The sequence below is a fragment of the Papilio polytes genome, unplaced genomic scaffold, assembly GCF_000836215.1.
Source record: "Papilio polytes unplaced genomic scaffold, Ppol_1.0 DF823935.1, whole genome shotgun sequence".
Taxonomy (NCBI): domain Eukaryota; kingdom Metazoa; phylum Arthropoda; class Insecta; order Lepidoptera; family Papilionidae; genus Papilio; species Papilio polytes.
In genome coordinates this window covers 956,455-981,336 of record NW_013525269.1, presented here as the reverse complement: position 1 = coordinate 981,336, position 24,882 = coordinate 956,455, and the positions used below count along the sequence as shown (strand labels likewise).

At 31.2% G+C, this 24,882-nt stretch overlaps 3 protein-coding genes across 8 annotated transcripts in view; 2 read left to right on the top strand and 1 right to left on the bottom strand.

Moving 5' to 3' along the window:
* The first annotated feature begins 1,188 nt into the window (after window positions 1–1,188).
* Window positions 1,189–3,455, top strand: LOC106101831. Of its 2 annotated transcripts, none has more exons than XM_013281170.1 (2): window positions 1,189–1,559; window positions 1,863–2,966. In XM_013281170.1, the coding sequence occupies exon 2, from the start codon at window positions 1,894–1,896 to the stop codon at window positions 2,929–2,931; it is 1,038 nt and encodes a 345-aa protein (XP_013136624.1). In that variant the 5' UTR covers window positions 1,189–1,559; window positions 1,863–1,893; the 3' UTR covers window positions 2,932–2,966. The 2 variants fall into 2 exon arrangements, with proteins under 2 accessions (XP_013136624.1, XP_013136625.1); XM_013281171.1 differs by lacking the exon at window positions 1,189–1,559 and adding an exon at window positions 3,335–3,455 and having other exon boundaries at window positions 1,577–2,794.
* Window positions 3,456–3,989: 534 nt separating this feature from the next.
* On the bottom strand, window positions 3,990–16,847 carry LOC106101905 (neurofilament heavy polypeptide-like). 5 transcript variants are annotated; one of them, XM_013281263.1, is made up of 17 exons: window positions 16,764–16,847; window positions 16,482–16,623; window positions 16,006–16,061; window positions 15,603–15,762; window positions 14,473–14,589; window positions 12,885–12,947; window positions 11,878–12,035; window positions 11,294–11,471; window positions 11,155–11,191; window positions 9,038–9,202; window positions 8,669–8,770; window positions 8,087–8,221; window positions 7,011–7,192; window positions 6,432–6,558; window positions 5,897–6,010; window positions 5,417–5,823; window positions 3,990–5,058 (listed from the first exon to the last, which is right to left on the bottom strand). In XM_013281263.1, the coding sequence occupies exons 2-17, from the start codon at window positions 16,566–16,568 to the stop codon at window positions 4,999–5,001; spliced, it is 2,148 nt and encodes a 715-aa protein (XP_013136717.1). In that variant the 5' UTR covers window positions 16,569–16,623; window positions 16,764–16,847; the 3' UTR covers window positions 3,990–4,998. The 5 variants fall into 5 exon arrangements, with proteins under 5 accessions (XP_013136717.1, XP_013136719.1, XP_013136720.1 ...); XM_013281265.1 differs by having other exon boundaries at window positions 11,878–12,032; XM_013281266.1 differs by lacking the exon at window positions 12,885–12,947.
* A 301-nt stretch (window positions 16,848–17,148) lies between these two features.
* Window positions 17,149–24,882, top strand: part of LOC106101869 — a 42,404-nt gene continuing 34,670 nt past the window's right edge. The window contains exons 1-2 of the mRNA XM_013281220.1: window positions 17,149–17,433; window positions 17,558–17,601. Coding sequence (XP_013136674.1) covers window positions 17,343–17,433; window positions 17,558–17,601 — 135 coding nt within the window. The 5' untranslated portion in view covers window positions 17,149–17,342. The remainder of the gene's footprint in view (window positions 17,434–17,557; window positions 17,602–24,882) is intronic.

Sequence of the window (24,882 nt, the reverse complement as noted above, 5' to 3'; positions counted from 1 at the left end):
AGAGATTTAGAATGAGTATCAAAATAGCAATTCTTGTACCTATAAAATAGAGTATTTGTTTAACGTAATAAGATGGGTATTTAATAAAATATTTAATGAAATAAAAAAGACCTAATAATTTCTGGCAATGCGCCGTCAAGCTGTCAAACTTCGCTGCGTAAAAATAATTTTGAAGTTAGCTGTCATTGGTCACATTATCAAATCAAAACTTCGGCTTGTGTAAAAATTTCAAGTTTCGGTTTCGGCGAATTTTAATATTATCGTATCGAAATGTAAGTAAACGCGATTATTGATCGAATTTTACTTAAATGGTACTAAGAGTGATTGCATTTCCTGACCAAGATAGGTTATGTAGTAAATTCCGTCGTCTTTTATTAATTTTAAGCACACGTTCAGAGCGGGGTATTAAGAGGAAATATTACTTCGTTTAAAGCCGGGTGCAAAATTAATCTTGAATACAAATACTTAAGATTGTTTTTCAAATCATATTTTAAGCATTCAAGAACAATATAGCCCCTATAATGTTCATAAAATATGGTTTTCTTAACACGATTGGGTTTTAGCTCAGTTAGCTCTTGAACATGGCGCATGCAACTGTGCCGTAATATTGGAAGTTAAAAAAAAAATCGTGTTAAGAAACTCGTGTCTTACGAACATTATATTTGTAAAAACCACAACAGTTTAAAGTGATATAGCTCTTAGTTTTATAAGTTTGCAGTTGTTTTGTGCCCATTGTATACTTTTCTTAGGAATTGTATAATTTCTAGTTATCAGACATTTCCAATATAAATGTTTTAATATAAGCTTTTACTTAATTACAGATGTCTGGCCGTGAAGGTGGTAAAAAGAAGCCGCTGAAGGCACCAAAGAAAGAACAAAGGGAATTAGATGATGATGATCTGGCACATAAACAGAAGTTAAAGGAACAACAAAAAGCTTTACAAGTAATAACATACTTTAATAATTAATAAAAAAGAAAAAATATTATATTAGAAAATACTCATTGTTGATTATGTTTATAGCTAACTTTTTAATTTACTTTTCCAGGATGCTAAGGCCAAAGCAACACAGAAAGGGCCATTAACTCAAGGTGGAATAAAGAAATCGGGCAAAAAATGATAACCATATTATTATAATAAAAATATATTAATTATTTCCATTAATTATGTCTTATTTATAGGTTAATGATATAAAACATGAAACTCAATTTTTATTTTATTTTTTAACTAAATTTGCATTTCACTAAACAACAAATTGTATTTATGAAGAACTGTATCTTATTTAAGAAATGACATAAAAACTGCCAATAAAATGCTTTTGAATTTTATAAATGATTTGTAAAACAACAAGAAAACTTTATCAATAAAGTTATATTACAGATACTAGCTTTTAATTATTTACTTATTCATATTTTACAGTTGTTGGCTGTACAACCTGAACCTTTTGCTATGTTTTTTTTTTCACTTGTTGGATTTTACAATTATTTTTGAAAACTTTATTGGCTTTTCTTAGTTAAACTAAGTTCAACATTTTATGAAGACAACCTAATTTAATAAAAGGTATGTAATAGTAATATCTATGCAAAATTATATAAAAAATAACCTAAAATCCAAACTCAATCTTGATCAATGTTGCTTGATTGAGTTTAGGTTATTTTTTAGTTTGTATTTTTTATTTTTCTATAAGATATAGATATTTTCTGGCACAATTTACTGTTTTCAGATTTTATTTTTTGTTAATTAATATATGTAAGTTATGTCTCACACGTCTAGATATCGTGTTTGGAGTTACCTCTAAAAATTTTACCTTCACCTTGAAATTTTTTGTCATACATTTAACAGCATTTGTAAAACTATTTTCAGAAATATTTAACACTTTATACTTCAAGGCGTTATGACTAATGCCCCTGAGATGGACATTTTTTCTGCAAGTTTTGAAAACAATTTGCACACTAGTTACATTTTAGCGAACATGAATTCTGATCAAAATACTTCAGGGAGTCAAACTTTGGATTTAGAAACGACAAACAAAAGAATAAATAGCTGTGAAGTCTCAGTTGAAACAAAATTTGAATATCATACTGATCAGAATTGCAATGATAGTAAAACAGAGATAGGTAATGATAATGAATACCAGATATCTAGTAATAGACACATGCTAGATATTCTAACGGATCTATCTGTAACAAATATAGATAGACAATTATATATAAATACAGAATTTGACACCATAATGGTTAACCAAGCTAATTCTGATCATTTTACTGATTCAGGTTGTTTTTCAAGTCAAAGTACTATAGATAATGGAAGCGATATCCCTCCAAAAGATGTTAATGACAGCATAAATGATTTAATATCTAGCAATGAATCTCATTTGATACATCCAAATGATGTCAAAAATTTTAATTTTGTAAAGAATCTTACATTTGATAATGAATTTAAAGATAATGATTTGGATTCCAATTGCAGTGGATATAATTCGTCAGATTTCGAATTTATCGATGAAAACGAGGCCAAAATGTTTAATATCGAATTAGATACAGACATTGCAAGTAGAAGTGATGTCAATAATGAGGTTTCGTTGGATTTCTCGAAAGATAGTAATGAAAGTTTTGGTAATTGTCTTAGTAATTTGAAAGCAGAAGGCGATGATTTTTTAGTACTCTTCCAATCAGCAGCTGCACATAATTTAGATTTTGTGGAACATAAATGTAATTTTATTCCTAGCACAAATCGTCCACGTTTACGTTTCGAAATCGAAAATTTTGATGAATGTAACGACAGTGAAGATGTTGGTGGGTGTTTTTATACGTTTTATAAATTCTTATGTGGAAAATCCATTGTTTTAATATTGTTTAGGTCACTCTTTATACAAGTTTTAGTTAGTAAAAAATCTTACATTTATGGCTCCTGTAAACTATTGTATGTTTGAAAAATAAAACTTTAAACATTTAACGATTTACATATTTTTTTTATAATATAAGGTGGCAAACGAGCAATCGGCCACCTGTATAAGACGCATATAAAGAGGACATTTCCCCTTCCTATAAGTGTCCACCACCGTCAAATCCACTTTTCCTTCCCATCCTTTCCTCTTAAGAAAAGGGTAGAAAGGGTAAGGAACTAAAATTAGGCAGAACTAATCATATGTTCATATTAATACATGAGCATAAAATCGAAATTATCGATTTCTAATTCTTCCTCATTCTAACGTTACATTTGAAACAGAATTTAGTAAATTAAAAAAAAAAACACGAAACAAGGTGTTAATCACAATATGGAAGTTTACGATAGTTTACGTTGGAGCCAACAATCATGTATCATTTTTGTTTCAGTGAAAGACGCAAAGGAGACTGAGAAAAACATTTTTTCAATGTATCCTCGACAAAATAGATACTATAAAGCATTTTTATGATTGTATTTCATTCTTCTCATTAATAAAAACTATTATACTGATGGGGGTTTTATTTTATTCGTTTACTACCATTTCAAATAATTCAAACTAGCTTTCGCCCGCGTGGAATTGAAAAAAAACAAAAGGAAAAAGCCTATGTGTTCTCCCCGACTATCCTATACATCTGTCCCAAATTTAATCGAGTCAGAAACATCAATTCATAAACGGAATAGTATCCTATGTTGGTCTCCTGGCTCTAAGCTATCTCCTCACCAATTTTCAGCCATATAAGTAAAGCCATTCTTGATTTATAAATAGTGAAACTAACACGACTTTCATATAAATAGAATTAGCTCGAAACTTCAAATAACGGGATTCAAACCCATGACCTCTAGATTAAAGTCATGAGGTTTAATTAAACAAACTGGTATTATTTCGAAAATTACTTTTAATAACTTTACAACATAAGGACATATTCTTTAATTATGTTTCTAATCTAAAAATGGAAACTTCCAATTCAATGTATAACAAATCAAAAATACTTCGCGACCACAATAAAAAAGACGCGTCAATTTTATAGCGAACGCGTTTTTTTCCCAAATCTTAAAACTACAAGTATATTAATATACAAAAAGTGATATTGCAGCACTCACTGCATAAAATTCAATACAACATTAACTAAAGTAAAATGTGTTATTTAAAAAAAATATTTACAAGTCTAATATAGAAGTTTCGAAAACAAAATAAATGTACTTTGAGTAGCTTAATTTAAACATAACTGATATTTTTTTTCCCTTAATTGTCTTAAATCTGAACGTCAAAGTTAATTTTAAACAAAAACATGTTTTTGTACATGTTTCGGTTGTGAAAACTCGTTTTCACAGTTAAAAATAGAATTCAATGGAAATAAGAAACTATCAAGATTTTGCTCATTGTTTAAAATGTTTGATAGAAACATGTCTGTTTATTTAATAAGTCTGTGATTACAGCCTTATAAAGGTAAAATTGTTTAGACAGGATTTCTTATTTCTATTACATTGGAATCAATTACAAATTGATTATAATTATCATTTAATGATAATATCTTCATAATCAGTATTTTACTCAAATTTTTGAGTGTCATTTCAAGTTTTTCATTCCAGTTTTTTAGCACCATTCCTTTTCCTGGATAAGAAGGAGATGGGACATTTGTTCTATATTTATTCGCTTAATAATAATGTAGTCCATAAAATGCAAATAATTGATATTTTGATACAATTATCCTTTGTTATTAGTCGATTATTTAATGAGATTTATTTCAAATTTATTACATTTCGTTTATATTGTTTTATTATTGTTTTTAGAAACAAAAGATCAAAATTGTATATCTAAAAAATTCTAAATATTAAAAAAAATATAATCTTGTTTACACAATGACTTTACTAAAGCGATTCAAAAAGAATCTGCTGTACTCTTAGTAATATAACAGTAACTTAAATAAGTCCCTTAGTATGTATCATACTAAATGTAGATGTGAAACTAAGGGTGACCCTTAGTGATCGTTTAGTCTGAATGCAGCAAAAATTTGCTTGTATTGTGCTCGGCCCATCGCAAATTTCTTAACGTTTAAAGTTTTTGTTTTCTCTTTGATGGTGACCTTGGAGATGGTGGTTCAGTCTTCTTGCTCTGGAAAAAACCATAAAGAATGTTATTATTAATTCACGGTAAGTACCAATTTTAAAATATTTTTATTAATATCTATTTTGGGATAACAATCCTTAAAAATTGATTTTACAGCGAAAATATATTATTTAGGCAATTCCTCTTTTAAATTTTTAAGATCATGTCTGCCATTTTGTGGCAGCCCTGTAAAAAAAACAGAAAAAAGCACGAAGGTGGAATTATAAATGATTTTTACTATGGAATCAATAATAACTATGGTAGATAAACATTATTAAGTCTAAATAGACTTGCATAAAGCATTTATTTAAAAAATATCGCGTTGACAAGGGTCACCTCTGATCTAATGTATTCAAAATCTTACCTCTCTTGTTCGCTTCGCCCTAGGCTCATCTACATCCGGCTTTTCCTTCTCTTTCTCCTTTACCTCTTCTACTTTCTCTTCAGTCTTCTTCTGTGGTTTCTCTTCAACCTTTTTCGGACTCTTCTCACTTTCCTTTACTGGACTTGGGCTTTTTTCTTTTGTCTCCGTTTCTTTTTCTGGTTCTGTATTTTCTGTTTGTCTTGCTTCCTCTGTCGGATTTTCCGGTGCTGTCTCTTCCGTGATGTTCTCTTCTGCGTTTGTTTTACTCTCTTCTGGCTTTTCATTTTTATCTTCTGGAACTACCTCTGCTTCTTTAGTGGTTTCTTTTTCTTCTTGCTGTTGTTTTCTTGATGATTGTCTCTTTAATGGTGGTTTCGCTTGTGTGCCGTTAGGTTTCTTTGCTTTTGCTAAAAAAGAGAAAACCATTAAAATATGTAAATAAATTAATTTATATTAGTGAATTGTTTAATTAAAATTTACTTGGTGTGTTTGTGACTTTCTTCTTAGTGCTATCATCTTCCGTCGGAGGCGCTGATTCCTCGTCTTTCGTTGCCGGCGGAGTTTTCGTCGATAGTTGTGTGGGCGCGGACATCTCTGGAAGAAAAAGTATTTATTATTGCTAACATATTTTAGATAAACTGTAATATTTCGGCATAGTTAAATGGTCTACATTAATGTAGATTTAGTATGACAAATCTGAATTAAACGAAAAAAAAAAGAAAAAAAATCGACTATCTTAGACCACTAGACATAAGTTGACAAAGCGACAATTTATAGAATGATACTTTATGATGAAAGTAATATTATTTTTTTTTTTACCAAAAGCAATAACTAATATTATAAAGAGGATTGATTTGCATTTCTGTTTGTAAGAAATAAAGTTAAATCACTAGAACCAGTATAAAAAAGTATTGTCATTGGAACTTTACATTACGACAGTAATAATGCTTTGATTATAATATATTTCTTTAATTCCTCGTTAAAGCAAGTTGTAGAAGTAATTAAAACAACATACCTATTGGTTCATGGACCATTTCCAACAGTTCATCCGATGTTAGCTTTGCAGTAACTTTCTTGAACTCCAAAACCCTTTCCGAGAAATATTCGAAGAACGAGAGACCAGCTGGTGTTGTGAATAATTCCTGTGGTAAAAACATGCAGGTAAAGATGTTTATCTATATCCATACTAATATTATAAAGAGGAAAGATTTGTATTTTCGTATTTATGTATTTTTGTATGTATTGAAATAACTTCAGACTCGTTCAGTAATAACCGGGTTATTACCGGACAAGTCCTAAAATGACACAGAGGACAGGCGTGAGGTGGAAGCAATTCCGCCTATAAAATAGTCTGATGAGTGTGCTGGAACCGTAATATATTTTAACGATGGTGACATAGGAAAAGGAAATATCGTTTTTATGTCCACTCTTCTGTCGATTTAGGCAACGCATCTGCAATTGCAGACGTCTGCAGCGATCGCTTCGCCATTTCGACCATATTCTGGTGGCTTGCTTCACCACCTTTCCGTTTTTTCACCTTTCCACGAAGTGTGAAAAGGGGTAGAGGATTTATTAGGCTCCCGATACACAGTACCTTCATATCAGTGTATAGTTTATCCGCCCGTTTGCGTATACGCTGCGCCTGCTCGTTGAAGCGCAGCGCCGCGCTCTCGCTCAGCTCCCAGGAGGCGGCGTTGCCGATGTACGCGCGCATTCGCTTCACCGTCTCCAAACACGACGGGTGCTTCAACAGCATTAGCGGCCTCACATCCAAATCTGGAACACAAATCATATAAATATTATAAATGCGAATGTTACGATGGATGGATGGATGTTTGTTAGCGTTTGTAGCATAAAAGGCTGAACGGATCTCCATGAAGGCACAGGTTTAGAGCATAGTCTGGAGGAACACATAGGCTACTTTTATCCCGGGAATAGTTACGGTTCCCGTGGGATTCATTAATATAGTTTTTTAATATTTACTCGATCATTCTGCAATGGTTCAACACATCGTACTGAAATTTGGCACAGATATAAAACAAAGTCTGGAGTTCACATGGGATAAGGTTCATCCTCGAGAAATGACTGGTTCTCGAGGGATACATAGCTTTTTGTTATTTATGTAGTTCGAATGTTTTCTATTACCACGCGGACGAAGTCATGGGCAACAGCTAGTTAAAAATAATAACTCACTTAATCCATTCAGGTGGCAAACATTCTACATTTATTACACAGTTGACAAACTAATAAAAAGAGGGTAAATGTTAAAACAAGACAATCAAAGAAAAGAAAATACATATAAACATAAGTAAGTATAAAAAATATGAATAAGTTTTTACTAAGTTTGCTATGCTGAATCGATATAAGGAGGACATTTTCCCCTACATGTCTCCTCCATCGAGTCCACTTTCTTTTTTCATCCTTTCCTCAAAAAAGGGAAAGTGAAGAGGAGCTTAACAGGAATAATGCACGCACTCACACTCATAAGTTGAAACGTGGAATTACTCCCACTTCACACCTTTCTTATGAGATCGTGAAGAGTCCCTTTTCCTTTATACCCTTATCATATAATTTTTTTTTCAATAAATTGCGGAATTTGGGACAACACAGAAAATAGCCTCTTTCTGTGTCCTGATGTGAACAATTTCAGCACATACAATTATTACTTACCCATTAGTTCATCAAGGAGCTTCAAGCAGAGTTCGGTGTCAGCCTTCTCTAAACAAAGGCAGGTCTTTATCTTGGCATCTAATTCTATCAGCTTCATCTCCGTCTTAAGAAACTGGACGCGAGATTTCTTTTCCTCTACAAAAAGGCAAGTATTATATTTAACAAGTATGAATTTATGCCTTTCCTATAATCAATCTTTCTTTGTAAAAATTCTTTGTACCCAAAGTGTCTAGACAAACCCGCAATTGGGTTTACGGACACTTTCATATTATTATGTATTAAAATAAATAAATAAATAAAATCTAAATGCATAAGCAACTTGAGAAGGGAATCGATTTAGTGATAGTGTATTTGGGATCCAAAGGTTTCTTTAGTGTTTGAATCACAAGTCATATTTCAAGGATATTAACAGTCACTAAAAGAGTCCCTAAATGTATATTTAGTATGACAAATATTCACTAAGGGACAGTATATAATTATTACAATATTCTAATATCGACAGTTAATCTTGATGGTGATTTTTTAAACAGTAATTTTAAATGTTTAAATAATTATCTATAGAACATATAAAAAAGCACTAACCTGTCTCTCTTTCCTTGTCCAGCGTAGCTTTCTCTTCATCAGTCAAATGTAGATCAGTGACAAGTTGTCCCATCACTGACTGAGGCGTTATTTGTCCCCTTTCTGATAACAAAATTATATATAGTTATAATTACACTAGTTGTTGCTCGCGGCTTCGTCCGCATGAAATCTTAGTAATATTATAAATACGAAAGTTTAGATGGATGGATGTTTGTTAGAGTTTGTACAGTCCAGAACGGATCTTGATGAAATTTGGCATGGATGTCGAGGATAGTCTGAAAGAACACATAGGCTACTTATTTTGCTTTTTTTTTTAATTCAGTGATCGAATGACAACCTCACATAAGAACCTTATACAAAAAAAGTTACCTAATTGCATTTTGAGCGTGAGTGCATTTGTCGCTGCCTGCTTATCCCACTGCAGCCGGCCAGCTTCGTTCTTGAAGTTCGCTGGTCGCGACTGGAACAGCCGGATGCCGACATACTGCCCGTTGCTGAGATACGCTATCAGGATGTTCTCCTTATCCGCATCCTCTGTTCAAACAAAACTAATATAAACTCAAACTCAAATAAATAAATTTTGATGGATGTCTGCTAGACTTTGTAGCTTAAACGCGGATATAGCTGAAATTTGGCAAAAATGTAGAACGTAGTCTATTTATTTTTTATTAATTCCACGCAGACGGAGTCGCAGGCGAAAGCTAGTACTGTATAACTAATACTTCACGTTTGTCATAAGGTAAAGGAGCATGAATTCGCCAAAATAGCGAAGCAACAGCTGCTAATAGGCATCTTAGACCTTGCTTATCTTTGATCGGAGTGAACTGGCAGAGAGGATTATTCCTTTATTCCTTTTCCCTTCTATCAAATCCACTTACATAAAAGAAAATGATAAGGAAAGGGGATTAAAACTAGGCTTCCGGCAAACTTTACAAATATATGAGTAATTTTAGCAATAATAGTGGTCATGGGTACAATCACGAATTATAGTTTAGTTTCCCTAAGAGATTCCCTTAGTAATCAATTAACGATGCAGAGTTAGAAGAAATCTATAAAAATTGGCTTATATAGACTACTAAAAAATGTTTGATATAAATGTAATTAAATGCTTATAAAAATACCTGATAACATATTCCTAGAAAGTAATAAAATTATTCTACGAACTTTTTACTACAATATGTATTTACCTTAATTAAAAAATAAATAATTAACTTGAAACAACAATTTGAAAGTTACAATCAATTTATTATTTTAATTCAGTACAAATGAAAAAAAATATATATAAAAAAAGTTAGTTGCATATCATTGCTGCAATCTCATGTTAATAATAAATTCATTTTCCTGCGGATACAAATTTAGAATATCTCTTAAAGTTTCATTAGCTTCATTTAAAATATTCTCATCATAAACATCAACCGCATTATAATCTGCATACTTCACATTAAAACCAATATCACCATATTCTAAAGATGCTATTAAATTTTCATTTCCTTCATTATTTGTTTGAAATAAGTTACAAAAATCAATTTCATTAGAATCTTTAACAAAACTGTTACGATCTAAATTATAATAATTAACAATAGACGATATTGAATTTTGAGAAACATTACGATTGAGTGATTGAATATTTTCACTGAAATCTATTGTTTGGTTTATTTCTTGAGACATTTGTATGTCGTCATTCAAAACATTAAGGGATCCAAATATAAGACCGCCTAATGATTTTTCCGATCTTCGTTTATAAGGTACTGTTATATTTAAATCATTACGAAGCTGTGTTGCATGTTCTATGAAATAATTATTTTGCATTTCAATGTTTTCTAAGCCAATATTCAAAGTTCCAGAAGTTTGTGGTTCAGTTTGAGGAGCTGCATTTCTAATTATATCGTTGGTTGCACTAACTTTCTTCACGGGAGGTTTAAATTTTGGTTTACTAGCTTTCTTTTTAATTTCGTAATTCATTTTTAATGTATTTAACCGAAACAATTGCGATGTGAAAACTCACTGTCAAATCTTCGCGGTATAAATTGTTTTTTTTTTTAGAAAGGCAAAGGTTTTGGTCATTCAGCCAGCCAATCATTTTTACATAATCGTAATTATTTTGTCTCAATTTTTTTTTATTATTTTAATAAAAACGCATTTTATAATTTTCTTTTTTGATTTTATAATAACTTTGAAAACATTCGTTTAAACATTTTAACATTACTTTTTTTTTCAAATATATATTTTATTTCAGATTTGATATTTGGACTCTGTTGTTAAGAATAATTACGTATTGTATTTAGGATCTAAATATAAAACTGAAGCATATTTCAATTATTTTAGATTTCAATACTTTTGCTACTCGTTAACTAGTTACTAAGGGGTCCCGCAGTTTAGATATTTCATACAAAATGTACACTAAGGGCGGGCCATAGCGACTCTGAGAGCCGCATTTAGAGACTATCACCGTTACGCCCAACGCTATATAAACGAATGGAACATACCTTGAGCAAAGGGTTCTTTCAAATCTTCGAGCTCGGACTGAAAAAAAAAAATTAACTGTTAATATACTGAAGAAATTTCAAAATTCTCAAAGATAATTGTTACATGAACAAATAATATTAAAAAAGAGTAAAATCAAACCTGTGAAACAGTGTTAAAGAGTTTCATCTTGTCAGTCTTTGCCTTGGCTGTGGTTTCCGGCTTTGGTTTCTCTTTTTCTGGTTCCTTTTCCTTCTCCAGGGCAGGGGATGCGCCTCTGCGCTTCTTTGGTGCCGGCGAAGGTAAAGTAGTATTCTCTTCAGTGTGTTCATCTATATATCTGTTAGTATATAAGAAGTATAATGTAATAAATAAAATTTAACTGTGTTTTTACCTCTTTTTCCACTAGCGCAACTAACGGTGCCATTGCTTTTTATAAACTAGTAAATTACTCGTAATTTTTTTTATATCATAAATGCGAAATTTTGGATGGATGAATGTTTGTTAGAGTTTGTAGCCTAAATGCTGAACAGATTTCGATGAAATTTGGCATAAATGTAGAGAATAGTTGAAAGAACACATATACTTAGTTTTCTTTTCTTTTATTCCATTTGGATGGATTCGCAGGCGAAAGCTACTTAGGCTACATTTATAATTTGACTTTTTAATACCGCACAAAACTTCATAATGTTAATTATTTTATCACTGGATAAGGAAAGTTTACAAAAAAAATATGCTCTTATTACCTCTTCGGACGTATTTTCCTCCCGCTCCTACTTATTATCTCTTCTTCTTTTCTCTCTTCTGCTTCTTCTTTTTGTTCTTCTTTCTTTGCCTTCCCGCGTGGGGTCTTAGGTTCTTTCACTGGTTTCGCCGGAGTTGCCGCTTTAGACTTGCGACCCTTCTGAACAGATAACTTGAGTTATTAATGTGAAATATAAAATCTTCTTTGATCCAGTATACCATTACCATGTAATGCATTCAACATTTTAAACTTAAACCTTTATCTGGGAAGTGTTAAGATACTTTACACAAAAATGTTATGTACAATTTACTTAAAAGAGGGCCAAATACTGAAACGAATCTTGAATATTTCGCTTCGTAAGCTCTTACAATCTGATGGACGTCAAATTTTAAGGAAATTTAGTTAAGTGGGGACTTATATATAGTGGTGCTACATATTTAAATAGCGTTTCAGTATTCAGCCGTAAACGAACTAGATGAATGAGGTGTAGATGTTATCTTACTAACTGGGGCCTGAAAAATTACTTTACAATATGGAGTTGACCAAACATTCGACCAACATCTTAACCAACTAATCAACCAACTACATGACTAACTCATCTGTCAGTTAGTTTCTTATATCGACAAATATTAAGTGACAGTACAGTCAGCTGCATAAATATGTATACATTTAAATTTAGTAACTTGTATACATATTTTTAAAAATGCAGAAACCATTCCAACATTGAACATGAACTTGACTGACCGTAAGTCGTATTGCATATTTTTGAAACCAACGGTTTATAAAACTAAATGTATTCATTTTATGAAGCTGACTGTAGATATAAACATGCAAACAAAAAAAAAATGTAAAATGAACCCAGCGCCTTAATATAGAACATTTACAAGGTGATATTTAAGCAGTCATACTTAGTATAGTTTGTTACTAAAACAGTCGCTTAGTCGCCATATATACTTAGGGACTCTTTTAGTGACTAAGACTGAGTATTCATATTAATATAACAATCACCTTTCCCTCATCAATAACGAGGCCACCGGTCTCATCAGAATCATCCACACCAGTATCATTTGTCTGTGGAAAAATGTTTCTTTTTTATTTCTCTGTGGTTTTGTTATTTGTAAAACTTTTTGTCTTTGGATTTTTATTCTTCTGCGAAATATTTTAATATGATTCTTATAAATGTATTTAAAAGGTGTTACTCCTAAGTTTATAGTTGTATTGTTTATTTGTAGAACATAATTGTAAGTTTCCTCGACAAATCATTACTTAAACTTTTTGTAGTAACTTTGGCATAAACTTAATTATTATATGGATTTGTATAGAAACACTAAAAACTTAATAGTGCTACATTATTAACAAATCCAATGATAAAATAATGTATGGATTGCTTATTTATGGCAATTGTCACTTGCCTTTAAGTCTTAATTTAATGGTATTTTGTAGAAAAAAATGTTATGATACCAACATACTAAAATCAAATCTCACGTAATTTTCTCTAAGTTAGTTCAGTAGATTTTTTTTTAATTAGTTGTTTATCACACTGGCCACTATTGAATAATATTTCTATCAATATTATGGAGAATAATTTGAGGGTTATTAAAAAATGTAAATAAATAATAATAAGCCAAATGTATACTAAATCAAAGATTTCATTCCACTATATCAATTCTAGTTCATACTAAAAGCATTTATTCTACTTGTTTGTGTTCACATTGCAGAAAAACATGCTTAAAAACTTGTTACTAATTGAGAAGGTATGTTACATGTGTTTATGCAGTGGAAATAAAACACTACAAATTCAAGTTAAAATCAAAATAGAAGTAGTCAATTATCTTATCAGCTTGGAACATTGTACTCGTGGCTACATAAACATTATATCGTTGGGTGAAAGGCTGTTTCAAACGCCATTTTAGGAGATGACTTACATGTAATATATCCAGAATACGTGGTTTTTTCTGCGTCGTTAATAATGAAGTATGCAGAATTATAATAATTTTAATTTAAAACCTGTCTGAAAATCTTTCAATTTAAATTATTTTCTAGAGTGTTTTTATGCATTTTTTTCTAAAAAATTTAAATGGCTCTCCTGAACATTTAACCTAATGGGGCTTAAAAAAGCCTTTCACCCATCGATATAAAGTAGAATGTAATTAAAATGAAAAATATTTCATACTTCACTGTCTGTTATTTAATATCTACTAATTTTTGGATTTTTTTATATAGAAAAAAGTCAAAATTCTGGACTGATTTCAAAACTACTTTCACCATTAAAAAACTACATAACCACAATATTACTAGGCTACATTTTTATTTTTCATTTCACGCAGACGAAGTCGCGAACTAGTTTATAATATCAGTCAGATGGATTTATTATAGAACATTTCAGTTTTAATTATTGATACAAACATGTATTTTAATAATTCTATGATTAGTCTTTTAAAGGTAAAACTTAGATAGATTTGTTATTATTTCTCATTTCCATTGAATCCAAATATAGTGGCGAACATAGCACACGACAATCTGAGCCTCTAAAATATTTGAATATAGATATACTTTACTATTTCTACTACTACTTCCTACAAGTTAAAATACATACATCTTCAGTAGTGTCATTTGCAGCTGGGATGTCATCCTCGGTGGCAACAGACTCATCCATTGTGTCATTAGCAGCTGATTCATTGATAGTGTCATTGACACTTGTGTCTTCTGGTAACTGTAATTTAAAACATTGTATATATTAAAATACTTTAACAACATGAAAAATGAGATAATGATGCACAAGATTGTTGTCCATATATAAAACACTAACTTTCGCCTGCGACTCCGTCCGTGCGAAATTTAAAAAAATATAATCAAGTATCCTTTGTGGTCTTCCAGATTATCCTCTACATTTATGCCAAATTTCATTAAGATCTTTCAGCCGTTTAGGCTACAAACTTTAACAAACATCCATCCATCCATCCTAACTTTTTTTATAATACCAGTAAGATTATTTTTTATGTAATAAAAACTGTTGTCAATGCATTTTAACCTGTGGAATATAATTTTAACCGAACTAATTAACAGACAGGCAATTATTGCCTACATATGCATTTTAACCAAATTGTTCAATTAATTTCCCAGCTGCATGTAACTAGTTGTTAGTGTTTTTGATTTGATAACTTCATGAAATGCATTCCTGAACTAGCAACTCAACTCAGTAAAATTCAAGTTACCTAGGTAACCTTGGTAACTTGTGTTTTAACTCATGAGACATAGACCAACCTAGCACTAATAAATAACTAATTAACGACTGTCTGTTTATAAACGAAAACTTCAGAAAAACAGCATAAGCAGAAAGCACAATAGTGAGTGGAAGATGATCTTTATTTTCATATAAGTGTTATGTGATTTTGAAAGGACTTTGAATTTACAAGGACTGAATTTCAATATAATATACATTTGTAACTATCTGCAATAACTTGTAATTGGCCTTCAGTTTTTTGTTTCTTTTATTATTATTTTTTGTAAGTTAGCTGTAAGTTATCCATAAATAAAAAAAATAAAAATGAAACTATCAGATCATTCCGTAGCTAGCTTTAGAAGTCACAACAATGTTTTCTTAGTTTTTGTATAATTTAGATATTGTGTTCATTTCTTGATAATTTTCTTAGGATATTATGCGGTCAGGTTTACTACAGAAAATAATATTCTACGAAATTTTACTAATGTAAAAAATAAAATTACCAGTGCTGTCCCAACAACCTCTTCAACTGGCACATTATTAGCAAAGTCATGTTCAATCTGTTTAACTCCAAGATTGAAGTCTTTCCTTTTTACGGTCTTAGTTAGAAATTTATCTTTATTCTCCGCATAGTCGAAGATCATATTTGGTGGTAGATTTGCTCTGAATATGATAAAATTTACAATTATTATTCGATTAAATACAATTAACTTAACATCTCGGACAATGTATTTCAGTAATATTTTAGAAATTATTATACATAAATATCTTTTAATATTTACTATTAGTAATCTAGAACCAATTAAAACTAAATTAAATTCAACCTCAAACTAATAATAGGTTTAAGATATTTAGCAAAAGTAAACCAAATGGGATATTTGAAGAATTTAATTTATACAAACTTACGTTTCTCCAGTTCCATAGAAATATACAAAATACTTCTTGCCATTCAATCTTTGCACCTGAAACGAGAAAATTACGACTGATTTATCATTATAAGAATCTAATTGTTTGATCAAATTGTTGTCTAATTAGAAAAAAGAAGAACAGAGAAAAACCTTCCTATTGGTATAAAATTTCTGACTCTTTTGGCATCGTATATAAATATGTAACGAGATAAGAAAATAGGTTACACAATTTACATAACATTCGGATCTTTTTATCAGTTTTATTAACTTTTTGAATAAGAAAACAACTATTGACATCTATTATTATGTTTTAATAGGAACGAATTTTAATAGTAACAATATCATAAAGAGCACCACTCATCCAATTCTTGTGAAAGCGTCGGGCATGATGTCTTCCCGCGCAAAGGCTTGTGAATTACAATAATGTCGGATAAAAACAAGTTATAATCATTCAGTTATACATTTTATACTTACACGAGCTGGCCATGCTGGATATCCTTTTACTTTAGCAAATATGAAATCTCCAGATTTATATTCTCTTACTTTTTTACCCATTTTCATGTAATGCCGCTACACTCTGTATTCCAGACGACCACTGTCTTTTACTTCGGATGTACTAAAACACAGTGTTTAACATAAGTTGTTATTATTAAACACAAGGAAGATATAAAGGTTTATTACTTAAATTAATTATTTTGCCGTATTCATAATAGAAGTGGACGCAAAGATAACAAGTAACCTTAAAAGATTTCTTACCGCGGCAACGAAATGACGGAAAGAAAAGAAATAAACATGGCGTTTTGAGTGTGTTGCTATTTCCATTATATGGTGATGTGAGATTTTCTGTTTAGAAAAATTACAAATAAGAATTTGTTTATAGTTTTGGATTTTTAAAGTACTTTTAAAAAGATTAATCACTTATAACTAATAATTTTTAATGTGAATATAACCTGTGAATACGCAGTTTCATAAGCCAACAAAATTAAGATAAGTTGAGACGAAACCTCTTTATATTCACATCAGATATCATTTTAAAATTTCATTGTCCTTCTGGTTTATTAAGCTTACATAATTAAATCTTTAACGTTGGATGTTTTTACAAGATGTAAAATCACGCAGATCCAGACAGCAACTAGCAACACAGTTACTTTGAACGGTTGTGTCAGATGGATGCTTTGGGCGAGCATTTTCGCGTAAACTAATTGATTTCTTCTAATTAAATTACAGTGAATCATTGTGTTAGCGATGCAAATGTGATGTGAGCCATGCTTATTCATTTTGTGCAAAAATTGTTAATATTGCAGCCAAAATAGGGGGTGTAACGGGGAAACAAAAATGGCTTCGGGAGACAGCGATCACATAGAAGTAATGGATAGTTCAGTGACCAAAAAGACGGATGCTGGACAGGCAGGCGCAGAGGATGATGGTAATATCACTTCATTTCTCTTTGCAAAGAATGCTGCTAATATGATTTTCCATATTATACCCAATACGGTAACACCTCGACCCATTTTCTTTATCCGTATTAAGTTTATTTTTTCTTATTCCAGATCGCGATAGGACTTCAATTGCTGAGAAAAATGTACTTTACGATGTAAGTAAACTAGTTGGATGTTTTACGCATATTTTCATTCATGTTTCGAGCAGTACCATAGCAGAGAGAAAGTTGTGAATACGCCTAACAATTAATATTCAAGTCTCATTATCATTAAAACGTTTACAAGATATAGAGGCGGAAAGTCACAGATTATAAAATAAAATTGTATTACTATATTCTCTTTTGAACATTCATCCATGAAATAGAGCCCTTGAAATATGTAAATATACTTGACATTAGTTTTTATTAGTGTTTTTATAGCTATACATAAAATATATAACTGACTAATATATATAATAATAAAAAATGACTAATATAATATAACTGACAATCAATATTTTGTCCTTGTAATGTAATTTCACCACATATCTTGTTTTATTTTGTAATTCATGTGGTTTTATTTTCTCTATTCAATTTTGTATTGGGCCTTACAAAATGTACTATAAATTTGACTTCATGTTGGAAATAACTGTTAATAGTAAATATTTAAGACTATTGTTCAGGTGTGTAAACCCCTTTTCTACCTGCACCACATATTGCCTTTATACTTTTTTTTATAAATCTATTAAATGTTGACATCTGTCTTGTAAATGTGTAGTTGCCATTTACAATCTCAAAGACTAAAACTGTTAATGTAAATTTGGACCCCCTGTCCCATTTAAATCAATTTTAAACTCATTTCTTATATGTAAAAGAGAACCAGGCATTTAGTTACCAAGGTTACCTCATTATCAATGGATTTTATTTTAATTACCTATTCTACATATTGTGTACATACATGTTATATAATGCATATTTCCTTGTGTAGCCATTAAATACTTGTAAATTGCTGTTGCTTTATCTTCCTTATTTACATTTCTAGTTTTCTTTAATATCCTCACTTGTCTACCAAAAGTGTTGTTACTATATGATGAGTTAGGAACAAAAAATTAGCAATTAAAAACAAAACCTATTTAAAGTGAAACATAATTGCCTTAATTTGTTAAAAAATTTATGATATATGCACAATTAATAGTTAGAAATCATAGTTGATTCCATGGTATATACTCAGTGTAGGCAGTACTAGACTTAAGACCCTTACTCAGTCCTTTCAGTGTACTTTATATGGCTATGTCCACTTCATGTTGGGCAGTAGTATAGTGAGCCATGATTATAATTAATACATCTTTATTTCCACTAATCAATATTTTATAGATTATATATCTTCTGGCTTACAAATTTATTCTAATGTATTTGTATAAATATTGATAATGCATTTGTAGTTTATTTAGTGTTACAAGTAGACTAACTAATTGATATGACCTTTAATCTTACTCCTTACTAATATTATAAATGCAAAAGTTTAGATGGATGGATGATTAATTGAGTTTGTAGCCTTATCTGCTGCATGGATCTTGATGAAATTTAGCATAGATGTATAGTATAGTCTGGAAGAACACATATGTTACTTGCATTTGTTTTTTTTTAATTCCATGCGGATGGAGATGCGGGCGACAGCTAGTTGTAAAATAAACCTGTAAACATGGATAATTATAAATAGAAGTTAACAAAATCATCTTAATATAATATGTATGTTATTAATTTTCGTGTTGTTAAGCTTTATCTTACGTTCACTGAGAGTTATCTCTTTAAGCCAAAATCATCTGATAACGGTGCTTCGATTGTTGTGGGTCAGCGCACTATGTAAATATGGTCTTGTAGGATGACCATGTGTTTACATTTCTTGAGACATGTCTTGTTGAATATAAAATAAGTTAGCTTTTACATACAGGACAAGTATGCTCCAAATCTTAGTCCATCCTTTTTTAAAAGTGAACATTCTGATTTTTGTAGTTTAATGTTTCCATAATAATCTGTGACAAAGAAAGAACAATTTACGAATATTTTTATTACGATTGTGATACTTTAGTACTTTTCTTGATCTTTATTTACATTATATGATAAAACTGATTTTTGTGTATAGCTCTTTTATGTTTAGAATGTAATTAAAGTAAAACTAAACTCCCAGACAACAATTAATATCATATAAATCGTGTCACGTTTTTTAAAGGCTTGTGGTTACTCTCAGTCTCGAAGCGTGAGTCATTCTTCCGACAATACCGCCTTTAGTTATGACCTTTCCAAGACAGGATTGGCCTGTTGCCAGCTGATCTCATCCCCACTCTATTGTATGTACTTGTTTGATTTATAATAAGGAATATAAAAGCCTATTCTATTCATAAATGGTAATGTAAATTTAGTATAGTACGCGTCAGACGGAAGGATACGCTTGTTGCCAACGTCAATATGCTGGGAACGATGTGTTGCGAACTAGAACCCGGATCTTCACACTTGAGGGTATTAAAACGGTCCACAACACAAAACAAGCATAGTACAGTTGTTTTTAGATTAACTGGCGGCTCGGGACCTACAAGTTGATGGTCAGAACATATATTTTTAATGTAGTAGGGTGTAAAGGGATGCTGGGTGAGGGAACTGAGGATATCTGCTAAGATATTTAAAATAGGTTTTCCTATTACTGCTTAATAATGCGGTCTGTTTTCGTGGTATTTCCCAGACAAAGTTTGCACTGCCATCGGTAAGCAGTTGAATCCAAAGATAATTCAGTCCAACTAATATAGCTTGATTTATGATAAAGGGCGAACGTACAAAGGTTTGCATGATTTAAAGATCTAATGATTTGAAGCTTGCAGTATAAATCCACAGATAGAGGCTTTACCGCCTACTCGAATCTCGTTCTCTTCTCCCTCCAGAAGCAGTGTAGCTATTACGAAACTAAATTATTGAAATACTAAATTGAGACTCCACATTGTTAATGTCTATACATATTTGTTTATAGATAGGTTTTGAATAGCGATTTGTATGGTAATATCAATTTATCAACGTATTAAAGGCGGCAGTGAGACTGACCCAGATGACCGGTCTTGCACGAGTGATAAATCAGGAATGTATTCCAGCTGGCACTCTTGCAAGTTACTTGCGCATGTCAGCTACAGGCATGTGTAAATGCTAACTGGCATGCAACTAGCACGATGTAGGATTTAGTAAAGGCTACGGAATGAAAATTGAGGCAGGGTAGATGAAGGCTACGAAGCTTGACACTAACACTTACGTTGTGAACTGATATTCTCGCCTAAAGATAAAGCAAATTGACAATATTAAGAATCAATCGTAAATTATAATGCAAAGTCCCAATTCAAAAATTGCCGCCGGTTTTCACTGCCGAAACACGTTACGCCCTCTTGTTCTTTTTAAAGAAATTAAATAACTTTTGTATAGAGGTTACGTCATAGGCAACTCACTGTTGTTAAATGTTTTGTTAATATTTTTAATTTACCTATCAATATTCAATATGCTCTACACAAAATAGTTATTTTTAGGCTCGTGTATGGTAATTTTGTTATACATGAAGGTATTTGTTGATATTGTATACCGAAAGTAAATAATTAAATATTTATATTTACGTAATATATATTAATTAACGATTTTTGGTGGAAAACAGTGGTTTGTGTGAGTTCTTCCGCAATGTTTTGTTGTATTATATTGCGAAATATTTCCGAATTAAATAATTCTAGAACATTCGACAGTGTACAATTGAAGTGCGAAACTGTGGGAAGGTTCACAGTGTCATTGTAACTGTTTAGTGTCCATTACCCCCGTTTGAAAACGGTCACGTGTCGTGACACTCTGATCCACTATTATAGTCACTAAGGACGTCCTTTATACTAAATCTTCCTAAGGGACTATAATTCTATTGTGGCAAAGGGAAATACCTAGCTCATACCCAAATTGGTCATTGACGTACTATAAAAATTATGTTCAAGTTAAAATCTATACTCGGCAAATTTACTGCTCACAATCGATATTAATTACGTTATCCGGAAAGTTTCCTTTAGTTATGGAACAAACGCCCGTAAGCTGTAGCAGCTTAACTGGTCAACTTTACCGCGGGTTTTCACTGTCAATATACAGTAGAACCTCGATAACTCAAACCTCGGTAACTTAAAAACCTCTATTACTTAATATATTTTTTGTTTCCCTTGGACTTTAACTTATCTAGGTTCTACTGAACATCACAAAAACCTACTCTTGTCGCTTTTATTCTCTTTAATGTAACAGAGATAAGTATGTTTTTACACGTTTGTTTCCGCAGTGGAAAATCAAAGTATCATTGTATATCGAAACACCTGTACAGTCAGCTGCATAAATGTGTATACATTTACAGAACACTTGCTTTCGCTCGCGACTCAAACCGCGTGAAATTAAAAAAAAGTGAGTATGTGTTCTTCCAGACTATCCTCATCAATCTATACCAAATTTCATTGAAATACGTTCAGCCGTTAAGACTACCAAACTCTAACAAACATCAATCTATCCATCCATCCCTTTATGTAAACTTTTGTATTTATAATATTAGTAAGATTACAAAGCATAGGCTTTCATGGGTTTAATGTGGCATTCAAGGTCGAAAGCGTACGGATACGTCCAAACATATTTTTGACACAGAAGGCGTAATAGTTTTTATGATTGTACACAATGTCGCTATATCTCTTGTTATAAATTAAGAAAGAGATGGATTTATTTTAGTGCGTGCATTTCATAAGTAGAAACCTGCGGTTTAATTTCGCCCTTGTTTTATGGTATTTAAGATCTAAAGGTTATTTGTATGACATTGCCATAGAAAATAGCCCATTGTGAATTACTGTGTTAATTTTTTAAAATATTTTATTTAATAGAACTAGTCTGTTTTTATAACAAGTCTACTTATGTATATCCATTTATCAATGCATATTTCAATAAACTGAGATTCAGTCGATGTGTGTGGTTATCGTGTTCTAACGTGAAAGAATAATCTACTAAATAATGCTTGTAATTACTAAGGTTTAGTGAATTTACTAATCGCGATCTACTCACTAATAAGGACTAGATTTAGTGGATTTTTGAACATTTAGTGGTTTGAAAGATAGTGTAGTTTTCGATCTGGTCGATTTTTAAGTCCTTCAAGGCCTCTAAATAAAATCAAGTAAGAATTTCATTGCTATTTTGTGTTTTGTTCAGGTAAATGCTTGTTAATGTTTTGTTGATTCAAAACAACGACTCTTGTTTTACCTGTTATTTTTCCTCGTTATTTAATGTTATTTTTTGTGTAAACATTTTGAAATACGAATGATGTAATTAGGCATAACTTATTATAGTTAACCAGTAACTCTGACTTACTTTTTTGTCACAAATCTTATCTGGTATAAAAACTGGCAAACTAACATCGAGATAATTTTACAAATTACGCACTTCTTGAAGTAAATTTATAGGATTACAAAAAAACAAATAAATGATATATCTGTACTACTGTTAGAAAACGCAAAGATTTGTATTTCTGTATGTAACAATTAAACTCTAAAATTACTGGATCAATTTCCTAAATTTCTTTGCCAATAGAAAACTACATTATCATTGAGTAACATAGCATAGAAAAAAAACGTGCGAACGAACAAAAGTTAGTATATAAATCAGTCAGTTGTGCAGATTTAAAGGAGCTTATTAAAATTGTGAACGTTGCTTTATGTTCTATTAAGATTCAGTTTAAATCGTGTCAATGTCATTCTAGATTCTAAATCAACTATCCCACGGTATTGTTAGTCATTTTGAACTATTTGAAATTATATTTGTGCTATGATCTAAGAAATATTAATATACTAGCTGTTCCCGTGCGGCTTCTTGCGCATTAAATTATGAAAATTTTATTTCATTGTTTACATTTGTCAATTTATCGATAGCAAATGTCAAACTGACAAACCTTGGCAACCTTGTTTCCTTGATGTTGGCAACTACTTATGGTATCTTTCCCAAATTTGGATTTTTATCCAAAAGATTTACTCCTTAGTTAAACGGCTTGAAAATATATAGCCTAAAGAGTGACATAAGTATAGGGCTTTTTATTTAGAAAAGAGTTATTCGAAAATATGCTGTGATTGCTGACATCTTAGGCAACAAAGAAGTGCGTGTTTACGCTTTATTATAATAGTATAGATTTAAGGTATGTTACAAGCAGATATTTTTATAAATATTGAAATAATGGAGAAACAAAAATTGGATTGTTCGTTAATATTATTAAACAATTCATTTGATATTTATGTTTGGAGGGGTTGTGCAAAAATATGCCAATATTCAAGATGGCCGCCATTTTGTAATGATGGCCATGATGATTAACAACATGATTGTTTTTCAACAAATGCACCATTTATCCGTATGATAAATAAACTGATGGCTAATTTTAACGGTTAATTAGAAGTCATTGTCGTGTTGGGAAATGAAACATCCGTTAATCTGTGTGACGTCATTCAGGTAGGCTATTGTTTTTCATATGAGCGGTTAACATTGTGCAAACGAGCGATTCTAGTAATGTTTGCTGTTATTTGCTGCATTAACTTGTTTACTCTGTAGTTTATTTAATTTAGGGGCTGTCCCACCACTGGCTGATCGAGGCTCAGATAGCTTAACATGACGTCACTGGTAAATGAAGGTAACAAAATTCGATATTTCCATCACATGTTTCACACGTTGGATTGTTATCAGACAATTTAAAATTTGGTGGGACAGGCCCTTAGACAAGAACTTCATGAACATATTTGTAATTCATTTGATCAAGATTTTTGACCAACATCCTATTAATTTGGTGAATTATACTTGAAATACAATTCAGAAGCGACTCAAGCCACGAAACGATTGTATTTTGGCTGAACGATGACGTCACTTTTCGTATAGTAACTGACATAAGAGATCCGTGAAGCGAGGTGAAGGTTAGAGGAAAGAGTGGTTTGTATCAAAAGGGAAATATTTCAGCCGTCAAGGCATTGGAGAATTTCGTGGAATATCAAATATGTACGCTTTACCAACATGATTTTTTTTAATTAAAAATGGTACTAGAAAATGATTCAACTCATGAAGTGACTGCTAAGATTATAATCCAGGTTGAAACGTCCACTGGCAATGACTTTATAATACTAGCTGTTGCTCGCGACTTCGCCAGCGTGGAATTTAAAAAAACAGTAAAAAATATAGCCTTTGTTAGTCAGTGATAACATAGCTTCTAATGGTGCAAGAATTTTTTAAATCGGTCCAATAGTTTTTGAGTTATTTCAATGCATACAAAGATCCAAAAATGCAAATCCTCCAAAAATGCAATTTCCTCTTTATAATATTAGTATAGATAAAGAGTAAAAAAGTATTGCCTTCTCTTTCGTTCTTTTTAATAAAAAAGAGATAGCTAATGTGTTTTAT